Source organism: Melanotaenia boesemani, chromosome 16, assembly GCF_017639745.1.
Source record: "Melanotaenia boesemani isolate fMelBoe1 chromosome 16, fMelBoe1.pri, whole genome shotgun sequence".
Lineage (NCBI taxonomy): Eukaryota > Metazoa > Chordata > Actinopteri > Atheriniformes > Melanotaeniidae > Melanotaenia > Melanotaenia boesemani.
The window spans coordinates 9,267,606-9,286,170 of NC_055697.1; the positions used below are offsets into that span (position 1 = coordinate 9,267,606).

The 18,565-nt window shown below is 38.1% G+C and overlaps 3 protein-coding genes across 3 annotated transcripts; 1 reads left to right on the plus strand and 2 right to left on the minus strand.

Moving 5' to 3' along the window:
• Positions 1-39: 39 nt before the first annotated feature.
• On the minus strand, positions 40-6,483 carry prdx3 (peroxiredoxin 3). Its single transcript, XM_042010498.1, has 8 exons — positions 6,465-6,483; positions 6,041-6,157; positions 3,890-4,001; positions 2,906-3,047; positions 2,583-2,718; positions 2,291-2,394; positions 1,448-1,613; positions 40-191 (listed from the first exon to the last, which is right to left on the minus strand). Exons 2-8 carry the CDS (start codon positions 6,074-6,076, stop codon positions 141-143), a joined length of 747 nt encoding a protein of 248 aa, XP_041866432.1. The 5' UTR covers positions 6,077-6,157; positions 6,465-6,483; the 3' UTR covers positions 40-140.
• Positions 6,484-6,577: 94 nt separating this feature from the next.
• On the plus strand, positions 6,578-11,375 carry sfxn4 (sideroflexin 4). Its single transcript, XM_042010494.1, has 14 exons — positions 6,578-6,828; positions 6,926-6,991; positions 7,070-7,126; positions 7,222-7,248; positions 7,446-7,500; positions 7,763-7,788; positions 7,871-7,924; positions 7,999-8,061; positions 8,181-8,255; positions 8,342-8,432; positions 10,354-10,469; positions 10,551-10,636; positions 10,727-10,844; positions 10,919-11,375. Exons 1-14 carry the CDS (start codon positions 6,790-6,792, stop codon positions 10,994-10,996), a joined length of 951 nt encoding a protein of 316 aa, XP_041866428.1. The 5' UTR covers positions 6,578-6,789; the 3' UTR covers positions 10,997-11,375.
• Positions 11,125-18,562, minus strand: dennd10 (DENN domain containing 10). The gene is made up of 10 exons (XM_042010491.1): positions 18,415-18,562; positions 18,279-18,333; positions 17,727-17,923; positions 17,556-17,635; positions 17,315-17,463; positions 13,388-13,499; positions 13,209-13,309; positions 12,968-13,075; positions 12,797-12,891; positions 11,125-12,710 (listed from the first exon to the last, which is right to left on the minus strand). The coding sequence occupies exons 2-10, from the start codon at positions 18,322-18,324 to the stop codon at positions 12,543-12,545; spliced, it is 1,056 nt and encodes a 351-aa protein (XP_041866425.1). The 5' UTR covers positions 18,325-18,333; positions 18,415-18,562; the 3' UTR covers positions 11,125-12,542.
• Between the last annotated feature and the right edge of the window lie 3 nt (positions 18,563-18,565).

The following is an 18,565-nucleotide window of genomic DNA, read 5'->3' on the forward strand; positions in this document are numbered from 1 at the left end:
CAGTAGCACAACTCGGACTCACACATTAAAGCAAACAGGTGGTGAATGCTCTGATTTATTCAGCTCCAAGTACATCTTAAACTGTAAACTAAGTAGATCTTTAAATGTGTAGCATTGAATGTTTTGGGTCACTGAAGTGTTCAGTTGACTTTTTCAAAGTACTCCTTGGATCCCTCTGGAGTCGGTTTGATCTGAAAGGAAAGCAGACAAGATAAACTTAACAGGTCTGAGTTTGTGATGACCTGAATTCAGATAGCTTTAGTTTAAGATGCTCAATTCCTATCAATACAGAAGTTTTTTTTCCTCAGCATTCCTCTGAGCAGCTGGAATAGGCCCCAGCCTACTGCAATCCTGCATTGGAATAATGGACAATCTCAATCACATCTTTATGCAAATTAAACTTCTATGGGCTGCTCAGACAAGCAACTGACAATACTGTACTGTCCTCAGGGATCAACATGAGCTGACATATGAAATTGCACCATTAGGTGATCATTTTTCCATAACTCTTTGTGCAGTATGGCTTTCTTGTGTATTCACATACTCAAAGATATTTGTATGAACTCTGTCCAAGTTGCAAGTTAAAATGTTTGTGACGTTATTTAAACTTTGCTACATGCATCTAACACATTTTTCTGTTTGCATAACATGCAATGAAATGGATACACACACTACCAGTAAAAACGTGACACACTTTGACATTTGATATAATGGGAAAGTGTCCAAACTTTTGACTGGACCTGTATGTTCTGTAAGGATGTATATACATGAAATTTATCCTAAGATTTTTATCTATAAACGCATAAAAACCTCATTGTAAAGCAGAAAATAGATGGATTTGAAGAGATTTTAAACGTCACAGCCATAATGAATGGGATAAAGAAGATTGGGAACATTTTTGGCAGGTTGGGGAGGAGGGGCACCTTCATGTTACTTTATGTAATTTAGCACAAGGAATTTATTTATTTATTTTTTTTCTTAACCCAACAGATGCTTCTGGAAAAGTTATTCATGAAAAAGCTGGGTAGTGCAACTCCTAAGTATTTATATACTTCTGATGAAGTTACTGACATGATCAGAGATGCATGCACAAACATTAATACAATCTTTATTAATTTTAAACTATGAAAATTACGATTAGGCTCCAGAATCAAATGACAGACTAACACATTTTACTAATGTTTGGGAAAGCACATTTTTCAGTGGCTATATTGAATCCTATTAAAAATGTCTGGAGATGAACCTGTCTGAACCAACTCTACCACCTAATTTGGATATTTAATGCCAAAAGTAAATATTGTTATCCCAGTACCGCTTGATTTTTAGCAACAGTAAGACACATTTTTCTCTCTTTTTTTTTTAAGAAAAGCCGAAGTTAAAGCTAGGAGATGCAGTTATATTTTACTGCTGAATGGACTGAGATGTGTGATGTCTTGGGTGTACTCACTGTTGGGGACTCAGGGGTCCAGCTGGCTGGGCACACCTCTCCGTGAGTCTCTACAAACTGGAAAGCCCTCACTAAACGAAGAGTCTCTTCTACACAACGCCCAACTGGCAGATCGTTCACACTCATGTGCTTCACCACACCATTTGGATCGATGATAAACAGACCCCTGAGGGACAGTATTTAAACACACCATCACACATTAAGGCAACACAGAATAAATGGACCAGCACTGTCAACACAATCAGTTGTGGCTTGGAAAACCAGCAACAATAGAAGTGCACAAAAAGGGCAACTCAAGGCTAGATGACTATATGGTTTTGTTTACACGACAATGTTTCTATGAAAAATGCAAATATTGTTCCTTTGTGATTTCGAAAAAATAAAAGGCCTTTACACAATAGCGGAATGAAAACTGTGCAGGAGAAAAATGCATAGACAGGAAAACGATGTAGTGTGCATGTCAGGCATCTAGTGGGCAGTGAAACTTTCCACCGACACACTCAGGTGTGTACAGCATCCTCATAAGACCGCAAAACACAAGAAAACAGAAACGTTACTTGTCAACCGCTAGTTATCTGGTCCGTGTAACCCAGTCACCTACCAGAAACGGGTTTAGCTTCAACAGACCAAATAAATAAAAAAGATGTAGCAGCACAAACATGGGACGGAGGTCCGCCTTTGTTGTTGGCGGGTTAAGCAGGGTCTGAGTGCGCAAGTGCCAGATGACTGGAAACATGTCATTGTTGCCAAGATGCCAAAGCAAATCTAAATCAGTTAGTGGTGTTAAAATTATAAAAAGTGTGAGAGAACTGGTACTCTTTACAGGACACCTAATGAACCTACCTCAGTGCGATACCTGGACTCTCCAGCAGCACTCCATAGTCTCTGGAGATCTGCTTGCTGAGGTCTGATAGTAAGGGGATGTGAATGTTGCCCAAGCCTCCAGCCTGAAAAACAGGATAAAAATTACCCATCACACACACTCTACTGCTATACACATACTACTGTTGGAGCTGCTATGGTAATAACTGCATTTCAAATAGTTTCAGCTTTACAAGTCGATCTTAAAACGGAATTTAAAAATGCTGAATAAATAAATAAATCGTTGCCCTTAGTGTCACGGGTATGAGGCTACCTTTCGTGGAGTATTGATCCAGGCCAGGTGGGTGAAGTGTGAATCCACAGACACTCCCACCACTTCACAGTTGATGTCGTGAAACTCGTTTGCCTTGTCGCTGAATGAAATTATCTCTGTTGGGCACACAAACGTGCTGCAGACAGAAAAAAAAAAAATTAGTAAGCTATATGAGACGCACAGCAGGTATTTTCTGACGAGCTATAAGGTCGTCTATCAGATTTCTCTTGGTGTTCAGAGGTACTTAAGCATCTTAGATCTCTTGTACTCAGGCTTGGTCTCTTCATGCTCGCCTGAAAATCGCTGTCCTTATGAATACTCACAAGTCCAGCGGGTAGAAGAACAGGACCAGGTATTTGCCCTTGAAATCAGCCAGACTCATCTCCTTGAACTCCCCATTGTGGACAGCTGTGGCTTTAAAGTCAGGAGCGGGCTGAGTGACAGCAGGGGCCCATCTGGATGTGCCTGATAAACACAAGTCAAACACTTCAAACCCATTTATCAGGCTGAGCTGTGCACATGCAACATGTTTTTAGTCATTGTCTTGCTTTTGTGTATTAGAGGAAGATGCTCATTTTGCAAAGCGATGGCATCTTGTAATCCCACAGTGATGAGTCCGATGTTTACTATGTTTGATAAGTTATTAGGCTAAAGCTCAGAAAATGGAGTGTTTCATGTCTAACAACCAGGGGTTCATGTACAACAACTGTACCAAGCATAATGTTAATTAATGCAGGAAATGGGGGAATTGGATTGTCATAATGCAGTCATTACAAGTAAACGCTTGATCTTTAAACCATAAACTAGATTAAGTAATTTCCATAATTAACATGAATCAAAAAACAAAACATCAGTCCTGAAAAGTTAAGCACATCCCTATATTTAATCAGACATTAAGTTAGTAGAATAAGAATAAGAGGGTCAAGGAATGTTTAAGTCATCATGTGCAACCAGTCTTATCTAAGCTTCTGCTATGTTGGACATTTATTTAAATGTACTCAACTGTTGTGCAAAGATCTGAAGAACTGTCTGAGGCCCTCAGATAAAAAAGCTGAGGGTGTGGCAAGAAACTGTAAAAAGTTGTATCATATAAAATTAAACTAATCTACAACTGATTTCAGATGTTTGCTGATTTATCCAGAACTGACCATCGCAACAAGGTCAGCCCATAAGCAGAATGAGTTTTTTTTTTTCCTCAATGGATCAATAGATGGCTTTGTCAATGATGTAGAAAGCAGAGAAAGATCTCTACTAATCTCCAGTCAGCTCAGCCCATTTTATCAAAATGATCTCAGTCTGATACATACTGGTGGAAAAACAGGATCTCTGAAGTGCAGGTGCAGCGAGGACCCTTGTGGCCCCACAGACTCCATGTTGACAAGCTGCTGCAACTTTCAGCCCACCTGCTGCAACCCGCACCTGAAAAAGATCAATACAACATGATCCACAGTGACAGTGAGATTTTACATATTATGGTTTGATTTTAGAAATAACTTATTCTAATAATGATTCAACAGAACTACAGTTTGTAAATTTTATTTGGAGAATTCATGGATGTTTAACTTCTGCTTAAACCAGCAAAATCATTAATGTTCCCAATGCCACCACTTCAGGATCTAGTTACCAAAGGTCATGATAATGATGCATGCAAGATGCCCAGTTTAGGAAATCTTTTCAACTGGGAGTCATTTTATAAAATGTAAACAAAGCAGTGGATGAGGAAAAACAAAATGCATCAACAAGGGCTATAAAAGCAGTTTCTGCAGACTTAACTATTCTACAAGTGAAACTAATTCAAGATCTGTATTTCTGATGGTGACAGATAATTATGGCTGTGAAAAAAATACTGAATATTTCAGATATTCACATAACTCTTCAATAAACCATCTCTTCTTATAGATTAAAGATAAATTTTGTTGTCACTATAAGCATGAAATGTTTGTGTATTTTTGCTACAATGCTCTTAATGACAGTCCCCGTCATGCCAGCATGCACCACCATCAGGTAAGGAAATTTCTATATCTTCATTAAAAACTTAAGTCGAGATATCAAAGGACAACCCTGACAAGGATCTCATTAAGAACCAAACTGCTGCTGCACTGCCCCCTGTGAGTTTAAATGTCTGCCAAAGCGCGCACTATGATATTACAGGAAGTGCTCTACATATGCTGCCAGGAGCAAAATACCTGCTGGGAAAACACTACCTGCTGGTACCAACAAGGGATGATTAGACTGATAACACCATGGTAACCAGCAGTGCATCGTGTGTCCTCTCTGGGGAATACATTTTGTGGAATAAGAAAAAATAAAAGGGACAATCAACAAACAAAATCAGTATTTTGTGCTGAAGTGATGCTCCAAAAAAAGAAATGGTGAATTCTGGTTTTGACATTTAGGCTTACAATCTAATTAGAGCAGGATGTGTTACTAATGATAATAACAGCGCTCTTCTTCACCACAGGTAAAAATCAACAGCACAGATAGCTGCACTCCACTTGCAGGTCTCATTTAAGGATAATGTTTAAGTAAGAGCAGTTGATTGCTGAAACTTAACGTATTAAATAGAAGCATTACAGTATTTGATTGCACACTTTGAACTACTAGAAAAATAAAACATAATAAAACTGCAATCCCCTACTTGTAAAACAAAAAGGAATAATAATAATGTCAAAGATTTTTAAAAAACTAACTTTTACTTGATCATTACAGTTGTGTATAAAGCCTTAAGAGAACACAGATTTATAATTATTCTTAATGTTTGAGTTGCTTTTCCCCCATAAAGGCTGTTATTATTTACCAGTTGTATGTGTTATTACATTTTGATTAGGCTTGCATTGTGACATAAATATTCATATTGGCAATTAAATAATTAATTGCAACTATCAGAATGGCAAATTATTACTTATTAAATCTAATAGTTATAACAACCCTCCATATGTAGCACACTTATTAACTGTACAGAAGGTCTTTGCTATCTGACATATAGGTCTCATGAAGACTGATTAGCCCTGTGTTTTTCCCTAGTATTGTGTCACTATGATCTCTGTAAAATGTGTGAAAAGGCAACTGTATAACCTTGTATTGAGGAAAAAACTTACCCCAAAAATTACTCCTAGAATAAAACTTTTAGCTGAGAATAGTAGCAGTTACATTCATTTGGTCAAGATAACATTATCGTGCAACGTTTGACACAGTGCAAGTTTTTTTTATTTTTACAAAACAATCATGCAACTATGTTTTAATGAACGCTTATGTCCACTTGGAGCGGCCGCGGACCACAGGTTGACACCACAGTGACGGTGCCCAGGTTCAAATGTGCGACACACACGATATAACAGCGTGTCGGTGCAGATGTATCTACACTTGCTGTTGATTAATTATTGCCTCGTCAGCTCTGAACCTGAGCAAAAACCTGCGGACGGCTAGGCTGATGAATGTTTGTGTGAAGTTGCACTTACCGAGGTCCTGAGTAGTCGTCCTACGGTGGCTGCCATCTTGGATTATGTCAGAGCAGGGCGGTCTAAAAAGGTCACTTACGCACGTGCAAGATGCAAATCTGATTTTTTTTTTTTTTACTTTAGATTTTAAACATGACAACGACAAATAACATAAAAGAAAAAGTAATTAGTATTTTTTTTTCAGACTCTTTTATGATCAATTCAGGTGCTCCTTCTGACAATGGGAATTTTACTATTTAAGATTTAAACTTCTCCTAAACGTAGAAAGGGATTATAAGATGCACATGATATAAAGATATATGACCATTCCAAGTCCTGGTGAAACATTACAGGATTTATTTTCCCACGCTGAACCATTAATATTAACATGTTTTTGTGTTTGGCTGATTAAGCGCCATAAAGATAATAAGGGCCTAATACCTACTGAAATGTGTCGCTGATATTACTTCTGTCAGTCGCCGTTTAGCCGTTTATAACCGTTTAACAGTTACAACGTTGGCTAGTGTGCTCTATGCCCAACAAAACCTTAACGTGTTAAAGATCGTTGAAAATACAACCTCTTATATTTCCGACAGCAACAAAGCAAACCTGCCCACACGCTGAACACGTGATCAAATGCGGAAGTAGCTTCTAAACAACTTGACCTTAAAAGCATGAGATAGGCATGCTTGAGAAATATTTGCTGTGGTAGTTTTTTTTTTTTTTTATTTATTTTTTGTAATTTATGAAAAGTAAATTAACTTTTACTGATGGATCCTAATCTATTGCAGTGGAAAAGACAGGAACAGGTAAATGTACACTGTAGTGTTTTAACATGCAGATCATTTATGCTAGTTTCAGTTAACCCAGTTTCTTTAATGTTTTTGAATGATTGCATGATTGCAGTCTTTCCTCCGTCGATTACGGATATGGTTAAATCTCCTGGATCCAAGCCTGTTGCTGTCCTCTGATGTGAGTAGCAGCCACTAAGGTGATCTGATGCTGAAAGATGAGTTCAAAATGTATAACTGCTTGTTGTGCTCTCTTCAGGCTGAAATACTGAAAGCTCACACTCTTCTTGGAAGTGGACAGAAACTAGATGAAAAGGTCAGTGTATTTAGGAATATAGGTGCACAGCAGTGAGTCAATGAACATAATAGCTTCACTTGTTTTACCTGTTTCTTCTCTGTCTGCTCCTCTAGGATAATGCAGCAGTGTTCCTCTCACTGGTAAGTTTAGCCAGAAGCAACATGCAACCTATCACAAAATAAATCCAAATTCTCTGCATATACAATAAATATTTATCAAGGTGTGCTAGCTACTTGCTTAATTTCTACTTGCATATATATATATATATATATAATCACAACTTTTGGAGGAAGTTGTGATTCGTGGAATTTAACATGCTATCACTTTATGTTTACAGTCTTCAGTTCACGCTGATTCTGGTGCTGCTCTTCCACTTGTTTTCCGCCCTCCGGGTAATATGACTTAAAAACATTTTACAAATCTGTGATATTTCTTCTCCTTTACAGAGTTTAATTTGAGATTCAGTGTTTACGAATCATGTAATATCTGCACAGGAACTGGTTTTATAGATACTTCGGTGGAAGAAACTATTTGTAGTTGTCACACAGATATTTCGATAGAAATTAAATCAGAGAAAAATGCTTTAAAAGCTGCAAACAGAAATTGTTTCAAGGGGGAGGTGCTAATTTACTCACTTGTATCATTTTCTTCCAGCAACATTGCCAATATCAGGACCTTTGGTATGTCTGTTAATTATAGACACAGTTTTTGTCATTTTTGTTGTTGATAGTGGCTGCTAAAAAAAAATTTTCTGTTTTCCAGGTTGTTGCTACACTTTTACCCCATAACAGTATAAAATCCGCTGTGTTTTGGCAGGTAATAAAGCATATTTCTTATTTTTTAATTGTGACTGAAACAGAAATGATTGATTTTTAAATGTATGGTTCTAGTTTTTGCTGCAGAGTTACAATGCTGGGTTCAACCACGCAAACAGAAACTCTTCCGCTGAGCAGGTATTATCTTTGCAACTTGGATCTGAAAAAATTCACTACACTGTATGAATTTGTTGTCATTAATTCATCTATACCCCCCAATGTTTTTCTACCTCATTGTACCTGCCTTTATCTCTCAGCTCCAGAGTAAGAAAATGTCTTTGAAGCAGCTTCTACTGATTGGGGGAACAGTCTCGTACACAACATGTGCAGGGGTGAGTACACCGTGAATGCAGTGATGCGTGTAAAAGTTTAAGCCAGTACATTTTTTTCATAATATTTTCTTTATCTGTCATTTTAGGCTCTTCCTCAGATTTTCATCAACAGACTCGCTATAAGAAGTCCTCCACTCCTGACTTTCTTTAGGTCAATATTACCAATCCCACTCTCAGGTAAGGTATTCATTCATTGAAATAAGGTTAATAAGTTAAAAAGGATTGTTATATTCACTTTGAAGCAGATACAAAATAGCATCGGTGTGATTGTAAAACTACAACCCCAGGTCAGGAAAAGTTTATTTATTTAAATTACTTTTTCACAACTTTATAATGTTGCCACTCCTTTTCACAACACTTAGAAGATGCTGTGGCATTGATAATACCTGGTTATGAAGTATTAGTTTTTGTCCAATTCTTACTGAAAATATGTCAGAAGGTGTTCAACAGTACAGGGTTATCATCCCTATGTTTTTACATTTCATAATTTCCAAGTAATTCTCTGTTGGTTAGTGATCAGGACTGCAGGTTGACCAATACAGGTTCCCTACCCTCTTCTTCCTCAGCCATGCCCGTATAACTTGTGAATGCGGTTTTGCAACAAACCTGATTTTAATCTTTGATCCAAAGCACACATTGTCCATTTCTTCCAAAACAAATCTGGAATACTGATTAATCTGACCACAGTATATGTCACCAATGTGTGATGGTATATCCCAAATACCTCAGAGCTCAGACAAGTCACTGTAAAAACTGTTCTTTAAACGGTTTGTCCGACACCTAATACTCCCCATATCTCCTGCCAGAGGGCAGAAGGCTGAAGAGTTCTCAGGCTAGGATATGTGAGTTCAGACACATCTTTCTTACCCTACTGAGAAAACAAGGGTTCACAATTTCTTCTAGTGAGGTCAGGGGGCAGCTGATGATTATCTGAGCTTTATCACCCTCTGCAGGGTTTTTCTGTTCATGCTGAACTGTCAGTGATGAAACTAAGTCTCTGTTGGGCTTTCTTAACCACTGCATTAGTAATGTACACCCCAAGGAAAATGAAAGCGCTCTACAGTTACTGTTGATCAGAAGTGAAGCAGTGTCTCCTCTCTGCCTCTTGAAGTTCATCACCATCTGGATAGATTTAGTCTGTATTATAGTACAGATATGCTTTGCTCATGTGGTTATTTATGGCAGCTCTTGATGCAGTATTGTCTAACGTCAGCTGTTTCCAGTCTTTAACAAACTTGTTTTCAATCCATTCAGTATTTTTCTCACGTTTGAGATCCTCTGTCTGTCTTTGCTTTTTTTCCAGTGTAATTTAATTTTTCAGTAGAGATGGGATTTATGGCTCTCTGAAGGGAGCCGGATCTTGAGGAGCTGTTCCTTTCAAAGATCCATTCAAAAGACTGGTTTTGTTCTTACAATATCTTACAAAATTTCACAATATATAGCAGGGCTTCTCAATTCGGTCCTACGAGGGCCGCAATCCAGCAGGTTTTCCATGTATCCCTGCACCAACACACCTGAGTCAAATTAATGAGTCATCGTGTTGAACCTGATTGGCTGTTAGAGCCACCTAATTTGACTCAGGTGTGTTGGTGCAGGGATACATGGAAAACCTGCTGGATTGCGGCCCTCGTAGGACCGAATTGAGTAGCCCTGATATATAGGAATGACAAACAATCAAAATATGTACCTATATAAAATCTACTATACAAGACTAAAAAGAAATATAGGAAAAATATAGATAAAGAAGGATAAACCTGAACAGTCAGTGCAAATTCTAGTAAATGTTTTAGATAGAGCTCACAGTAGTTGTTTCTGAACAATTCTTCGCCCATAGATGCTTCACATGAATGGAGTGTGTTGGACATCAGACGTCTGTTATGTCACAAATGTGATGACGGCAGTGTGGAAAATTTGTATATAAAAAGAATGGCTCTCAAATGAACGGCTCACAGCTGTGACTCGGTTCCCATTGTTCATAGTAAAAGAGCCGTTCAAAAGAATCGATTCATTCATGAACACAATCTTACAACACTCTATTTTTCACATTGTCTTAACTTATTCTAAATTTGGGGTCGTAATACATGCGACTTGTTTCCAGCCGCTCTGGCCTTCTTCAATGTGTCCACTGTCAGAAGTGAGGAGACGGAAACTGGGATTCAAGTGTTCGATTATAATGGGAAGCCTGTTGGGATTTCTAAAGCAGCTGGAGAAAAGGTATAGATAGAAAAAAGAGGTAAGCCACTGAAATAAGTCTTGTAACTGAAAACTTTAAGTATTTATTTCTTATTTATTTAGGCTGTGAGGGAAACTGCATTGTCCAGAGCAATGCTGTTTGGTACAGCAGCGGCTGTTCCTAATCTGCTGGTCTTGCTCTTACAAAGGTAAGTTCCTCCTAATTTGATTCAATTTTTAGCCCAGGTGGACTGAAATCCCACCCCATCAGGCTTAACCAGACAAATTTTCCTTAACAGAACAAGACTTTTCAAGAGAAACTCACTGCTGGTTGCACCTTTCCGACACATCAGTATTGCGCTTGTGTTCAGCTTGATGATTCCCGTCTCATTCAGCTTCTTTCCACAACTGGGAACGGTAAGTTTCAAGCTCCTCAACTCTCCTCAGTTTTACTTGACGTGACCTCATCTGAGTCTGACCTTTTTTTACAGATAAAAAGGGAAAATTTGGAGGAAGAGCTGCAGACCGAAGTGATCGGCAGCCATTTATTTTACCACAGAGGACTCTGAGGAGCAGCTGTACGCAGTATTTAGTTACTGCTAGATTGGAAGATGTTAATGTTATTCAATACATAAACTTTTCTCATAGAATTTGTTTAACTTAAAAACAATTTAATACATTAAACAAAGCATGAAGCTACTTTTTGATAGTAATTTTATTCAACTGTTATCAAGTAAATTCATAGAAATAATTAATATTACATCAATTCATGAAAATACATTTAGTTTTCAAAGTTACATGAGCATTTTTATGCATTGCACTCTGTCTTACCTGAAATACTGAGGCAACAAGACATCTGTGTCACTGTTTTATGTACATCTTACACAATAATGAGAAAAAATTAAAACCATCCAGACAAATGATGCAATAAAATCAACATGGATAAAAGCATCAATCATTATTTTATCAGTTGTAGGCTGACGTAAAAAGAAATGTGACAACGTAACTCAGTTTGCTTGGATCTCAGTGGTGTGCAGCACTAATGTCATTAGTAGAAAACAAAATGTTAACATCGTTAAAAAAAAACAAACAGGTTGTTCACTGTTTGATGCTATTGTGATTGGATAACCCCATCCAACACAGTTTCTATCAACTAACTCAATAGAAGCGTTTGTCACATGTAGGTTATTTCAGCTGCGCCTCTTCAGTGAGCACATGCTGTTCATAATGTTTGGAAATGCAGCTTTACACTGCAGTTAATGACGCTAGAAAAAACGCTGTTGGGTGTACCAGCTGAAAAAGTATCGGTTCATATGGCACAACATGCAAGATGCAGACTGAAGCTCTATAGCCCAGATTCACTAGTGTAAAAGTATTGCCAACAAACCCCATGAGAAGACTTGAGCCGGTCCTGCAGTGGTGCACCCGTGGCAGTCGGACCTGAGCACGATGGTCCCTGCTGGACACTTACCACAGATAAAATTGAATGAAAAAGAAATTATATTCTTTGCGTCTAGATTTTGGCTTACTGTTATTAAATAAAAAAAAAAAAGACGCTGCAGTGTGTTGTGTTTGTTTCTTTGAGGTTGTGATTGGCTAATTTGCAGACCTGAAAAGGACTAGGTAAAAACATGTCCTGACATATAAAGTGTTTTTTCACCTCCCAATAATTTATTTCAGGGAAGAAAATTAAAAAAAAAAAAGGCGCAGTATCTCCAAACAACCAGCCTCCATAGACTTTACCCAGACAGCAGCCTATAGTGCTTTTTAGAGGGACTACTTTTAGCAGTGGATTAACACACATCCTGCCTGATGTGATATTCACTCAAAACTACCTGCAGAGTTTGTGTTAGCAGTAATAAAAGAGGATGGCACTTACTTTGGCTTCGTATTAAAACAGATTTTAAACTTTGCCAAATTTACCTTTAATTCTATAATGGAGGAGCTCCTCGTGTTAACAGTTCGCAATAAAATCTAATTTTCTGCTCACACTTTTGAGATAAGAAAACTGCCTTTGAGAAAACGGTAATCATCCCAGCATACCAACCCAAGCAAAGCCGGAGTCCAAGCTGCTGACAGTAACCTCGATCTGCTGCAGAGCTTCAGAGAGCTGGTTTATATCCGTAAGAGTTGCTCGGCAGCTGCCAAATGAAAAAGGAAGTTCTCGGTGGCTGGTGGGAAATGATGCTGCTTTAATGCTTCCAGTGTGATTTTAGAGTCTTCACACTCTGCAGCCAGAGCAACCAGGTTGGAAAGGACCTCTTTAGTCTTGAGGGAAATATCCTGTGAATGAATGTTTTGTCATGTTGAGAGAAATGAGACCTGATGAAGAGGGAGTAGGTGTGTTTCTGTTCTGTGTGTGTTCTCACCTTAATGACTTGACTATCAGACCTCTCAGGATCCTCTGCAGACTGGACGATAAGCTGCCCGATGTCCTTGTGTAATTTTCCCATAGCCATGGCCTCTGTGATGAAACACTGAGTGTGAGTCTGAGGAGATCAAAGCGCTCTTAGAAACATTTTTTTTCTCTTTGAACATACCTTTGGCACTCTGGGACACTGTGATGACACCATCTGGGAGGTTTACAAACACATCAAACAAGTCCGATCTGTTGCTCACTTCTGGATCTACAAATCCTGCAACGTATCCTGTGGAGAAATGAAGCATATTGGTGCATAAATTATTAATTTAGCCAGCATTAGATAACCGCAGATGGTGGCTAATCTGAGAATGCACAAGGTTTCCTTCTAATTAGATAAACAAACCAAGAGGCAGCCTCACCAGGGCATTTCTTCAAATCCTCCAGTTCAGCATCAGTCAGGTGAACGTACGGATGCAGGATGGACCAGTCTTTTCTGTGCCACGTCAGAGCTGGCAGCACTCTGAGTGGAAATGGGGTAAAGAGTTAGCAACTTATGACAGTTTTCACTACAATGCAGGAAGGAAATTTTTAAATTCACCTTGTAAACTCCAACAGTGCTTCAATCCGAGGATGATGAATGACAATCCTCTTCTTCAGCATCAAGGCGGTGTACAGGATGATCGTCTCCAGACCAAACTGAGAAACAACATCTGAGGGAGCAGAAAGATGTTGGTAAACTCAAACAATCCGAGTCATTTCCTAAAGATATTTACAGATTACTTTACATTTTCCTTTCAGCATCTTGGTGGTGAAATTAAACCATTTCTCACATTCTGGTGAATTGTGATCTGTTGACATTTTCTGGGCCAAATGCCAAACCGATTATTGATGAATAATTCACATAAGTGGTATTTTCATCTTTCTGGAAAGTTACTGCACACGTTGACTATTCTAATATAATTCAAGGCTGCAACCAAGCATTTAGGAATAATATGATTCTTTTTTTTCTATCATAAATAAGTTGCATTTTCCTTCAACTAAACCTAAGCCCAACATCCATTAGCATATTTCATCAATCAAAAGTAAAACTTTAAAGATCCAGTCATAATCACTGACTGCCGGCAGATCTCATGTCATTCAAAATATTAATGTGAAAACTTTTTCAAAGCCTCATCAACCAAATTTTACACGGAACTAGAAACTGTTACTGAATATTAGTGAAAGCTAAAGGTTAATCTGCAAAGAAGTAATTTGGTGATGTTTAAGAGAAGAGATCTCATTAACTGTGTACTTAAAGCTGTTCTCCTTCTGTAATATACATTTTTCAAGACATGAAAAGGGGAAATTCTAATTTGTTTATTTCTATGTGTAAGTAAAAGGAAAACAATCAGAATATACAGTAGAAACTAAAAGGTAAAATTGTTGCATTGGATCACATCACATTGTAAAATAACTTAAGTCTATACAGAAAGACAGCTTTGAATGTATATTTATTTGCTTTTAATTCAATAAATTTCAGCTTTATTTGTTCAGCACCAATTGACCAATGACTTAAAGATTTTTAATTAGTCTTTGAGGCTCTTAAAGGTTTTATTCCAAATTATTTATCTCACTTGCTTTAAGTTTATGGACGTCCCAAAGCCTTTGTGTCAGCAGCAGTTAATCTTTTATTTATTCCTAAACTTGAGACTCATCTTAATCTTAATAAAGACTTATGGAGACGCATCATTTAGCTTTTATGGTCATCTTTTCTGGAACCACCTTCCTGGGGAACTGAGTGTTGACATTTTTAAAAGAAAATTTTACTTTTTAGTAAAGTTTCTTTTTACTGAATATTTTATTTGGCATACATAATTAGGTTAATACTGTGCTTTTAGTTTAGTTTATTATTATTAGTTATATAATGACTATGTTCATATAAGCCAGTTATTAAAAAAATGATTGCCAGGCTAAGAATACCAATAGATAACGTTGAGTCTTCTCTATAAAATCAACACAAATAATGTCATATTACAATCAGCATCAAGATAGTATTCTTTTTTTTTAATGATGGAGTAATAGATGAGTTTCTTGTTTACAAACATTATTGGATGCTTGCAAAGCCAAAGGTATAGGTTTGTAATAAACCTCTTAAACAGATCATTTTTTATCTTTTATGTTGACTCAGTTATATTATCTCAATCAGAAATAATTAATTTTTTATTTTCATACAGATTTGTGATGTAAAAATGTAAGCTGAAAATATTTCTAAATGGTCGTACCTGGTTTCTCAAATTGCTCATATTTATTTAGCAATATGAGGGGTAATGTTTGTCAAACTGGGCTCAATATGTGAGAAATCTAAGACAGAAAAAAATGACACTTAAAACTAGATGCTGTTAAGAGTCTGGAAATTTACTCGATTCAAGATTAATTTATTGTCACAGTACAAAGTTGAATGAAATTTCAAGCAATCCATCATGATGGATTTACTGATACAAACTTTGTGGTCCAAGTTAAAGAGGTAATGCACCCAAAAATGTGTTTTTTTATTTAGCTATAAACAATGTAGCTTTACTTAATTGTGATGAAATCCACATATACTGTTGATTAAATTTGTATTTTGTTTTATTATTTAAAAATGGATTTTGTGGGTAAAAATGGCTCATAATGCCCCCTACAGGGTAAAACCAGGTTATGTTTTTCGTGACATAGAGATGTTATCCACGTCACCAGAAAATTTAAAAAACCCACAGCCTCTCCCTCCATATGCAAACAGATGGGTCCTCATCTTGCAGGCAAAGAAGCCCACGCCCACCAACGCTTATGAAGGGAGATAAACTTATATGGTGTAGATTTGCTAGTTTGAGACTTCTATCCTTTCACAGAGTTTCTGATTAAATTTTCCTGCAGTGGGACGCATTTGAGCTTTTGAAGGATGTAAAAGTAACACCGGACTTTATTCTTTAGCTGCTGATCTTCATCTGGGTACAGACAGCAGCTCAAATCACAGCAGCAGCAACTTCCAGCAGCACTTCCTGCAGCTGTTACAACCTGCCGTGAGGCTCCACAGCTTTCCAGAGCTGCTGGAGCCGCTGACAGGCCAGCGTAACAGCGCTAACGGCTCAGACTGATACGGTTCAGGACCACCTTGTTCATGTGTGGCTGAGGAGATTCAGGAGGGGAAAGTCTTCCACCTAAAAGACGCTCTGTGGCGTAGCTGCTTTGCATCTTGCCAGTGAGCTGAGCTGCTGTCTGTCAATCATTTCTGCCTGTGTATCCCGACCCGCCCACTCTCCCCTCGCTGATCACCCCACATCTCCCACACTGACCCTTGCAGTTTCAAGCATTTTTCAAACTCAGCAGTGGGTGTAGGGTGTAGGGGGTGTAGTTACACTTTAATCATGTAATCAGTTCCAGCTACTTTCCCAGACTAACCAGCTGTCACATTTCTAAGGAAGAAGCCCAGCTGTACAGAGTGACACACTTCACTGACAATATCAGTGTTTTCACAAATAAAAACCTGCGTGCATTCATGTGTGTTTTCTAAAGTTTTAACTCATCAGTTATAGTTTTGCGTGTTGAGACAACAATGGCATGAGTGAGTCAACAATCTGAGTCTGCTCTGGGGGCGGTCCCCACGGCATTTGTTTTTAAGTCTTTTAGGATCACTGGTTAAGTTACCAACCTTTTCATCTCTGTTAATGAGCCCGGCTCTTCCAAACAAACCAGGTTGAGCGTATTTCTCTCCCCCCTAGTTGTGCACACGGCTCTCTTGCGATATTGGACAGAAACATGTTTATATTCCACTTTTGAATTTCTTTAACTTTTTTATGTAAACAATTTTAAAACAAAACTTCTTGGGAAAATAAATAAGAACTATTGTTGAGATATGAGGCTTCAGACTCTAAAATGCTGTTTTACCTTTAGTGGTAATCAATTAATTACACAGGACCAAAGGACAAGCACAACATGGCTACCCCAGATAATCTTAATTCAGTAAAAGAAAGTGAAAGTTTAAAGTGGAGTACAGAGGAGTCAGTTATGCAGGTTGCATCAAACCAGGGATGGTGTTGCAACATGAATGTCCTGCAGTTTAGGAAATGAATTGACAAAGTAAACAACATGTGATGAAGTAACACAGCATAAAAATCCTGAACAAAGATTTCACTAAAGCTGCTATAAAATATTTTATGTTTCAGTTGTTTTACATGGTTTTTACAACAGATAAGACAATGACTACTCAAAGTAACAGAATGAATATTATCTAAATATTTGAAGTAGAGCTGTAAGATTTTGTAGGTTCCTATGAATTTAGTAAAAAACTTCAAGTTTTTAAGAAAATCCATCACATGAAGTGGAAGCTTTAGGTTGGCTGAGAAGAAAAACCAATAATAAAAAAAAAAAGCTCAAACTTTCAAATGACTGAAACCATTAGCTAAACTAATTGTTCAACCTTTCCTTCTGAACACCTATCATCGTGTCTAGATGAACTGGATGGCGGTGAGGATGACTTATGTTGCTCCTAACAAACATGTTGCCTTACCTTTGACTGAACCTGCCAGGTATGCTTTCCGGACATCATAATCCTTGATAAGAAATGAGCCGTTTTCGTCACTCTGACAAATCCCTTTGGTGAGGACGGTGATGTAGGCTTCCATCATCTTCACGGGACTGCCATGTTTGATGTACATCCTGAGTAACAACGATAACGATGTTAACAATGTCCACAGCTAAACATTTGGGACATTAGTCATTACAGAACTTTTTTCCTCAAACACAGCTACCTGCAGAGTATTCGACTAAGAGCAGCATACTTCTCAGGGTTGAAGTCTTTTGCTGTAACAACTATCGAAAAGTGAGTGACCTTTAAGGCAAGAAAAAAAAGACAAAAATCAATACAGATATTTGAAAAACTGTTATCCATCAGCGTGGGGAATGGTTTGTTTCTCGGTTACCTTGGTCAGTGCTGTAGGTTCCTGTACCTCCACTGTGGTGATGTAATACCAGGTGCGGCAGAACTGACCAAACACAAAGGTGTGGAAATCACGTCCATCCTGCGTCAGGCAGCACTTTTTAAGCAGAACTTGCTTCAGTTCAGAGGTCACAGATGGATAACACCACACCCACAACGTGTCACCATTCACATCTTTCTCTGGTGGGGAAATCACATCAGAGATTATCACCATGTATCCAGATACCAGGAGGTGAGCAAACAATAAAACTGACGGGGTTCATGGGAGCAAATCTCCATTACATGGAAGTCTGTGGTAGCAGATGTGTTTTGATTCCCATTGAATATTCGTTCATAAATGCACACAGGTCAATGATGAAGGAGCAATGGACCAGTAGGGGATCTAGAGCTGGGGGTAGAGAGTACTGGGGGTAGATGTCTGGATCACACTGATGTCATGTGATTCTCCTGCACGTTCAATCAAGTCTGGGGCGCCAACTTCACTTTAACAGTAACTACACTAACAGCAAGAAATGGCCTGTTAACTGGAACTTACCGATTAACCCGACGCTTAACATAAGCTGTGTCTCAGTCGTTGCCATATTCCATTCCTGGAAGAGTTCAGAGCCACACGTTAACTGTAGAAAAACCACACACCATCTTTCTTTGGACACATATTAACTCGGAAGTACCTCGAAAACTCTTGCAGTTGCGAAATACCAGAATACAAGACTCGACAGATTCAATAAAAACACAGGAAATTATATAAAAACGGATCACTGGCCTGGATTTAAATTTCTGCTGTCAACTTTTCGTCTGTCTCTGCAGAATCTCTTCCCTCTT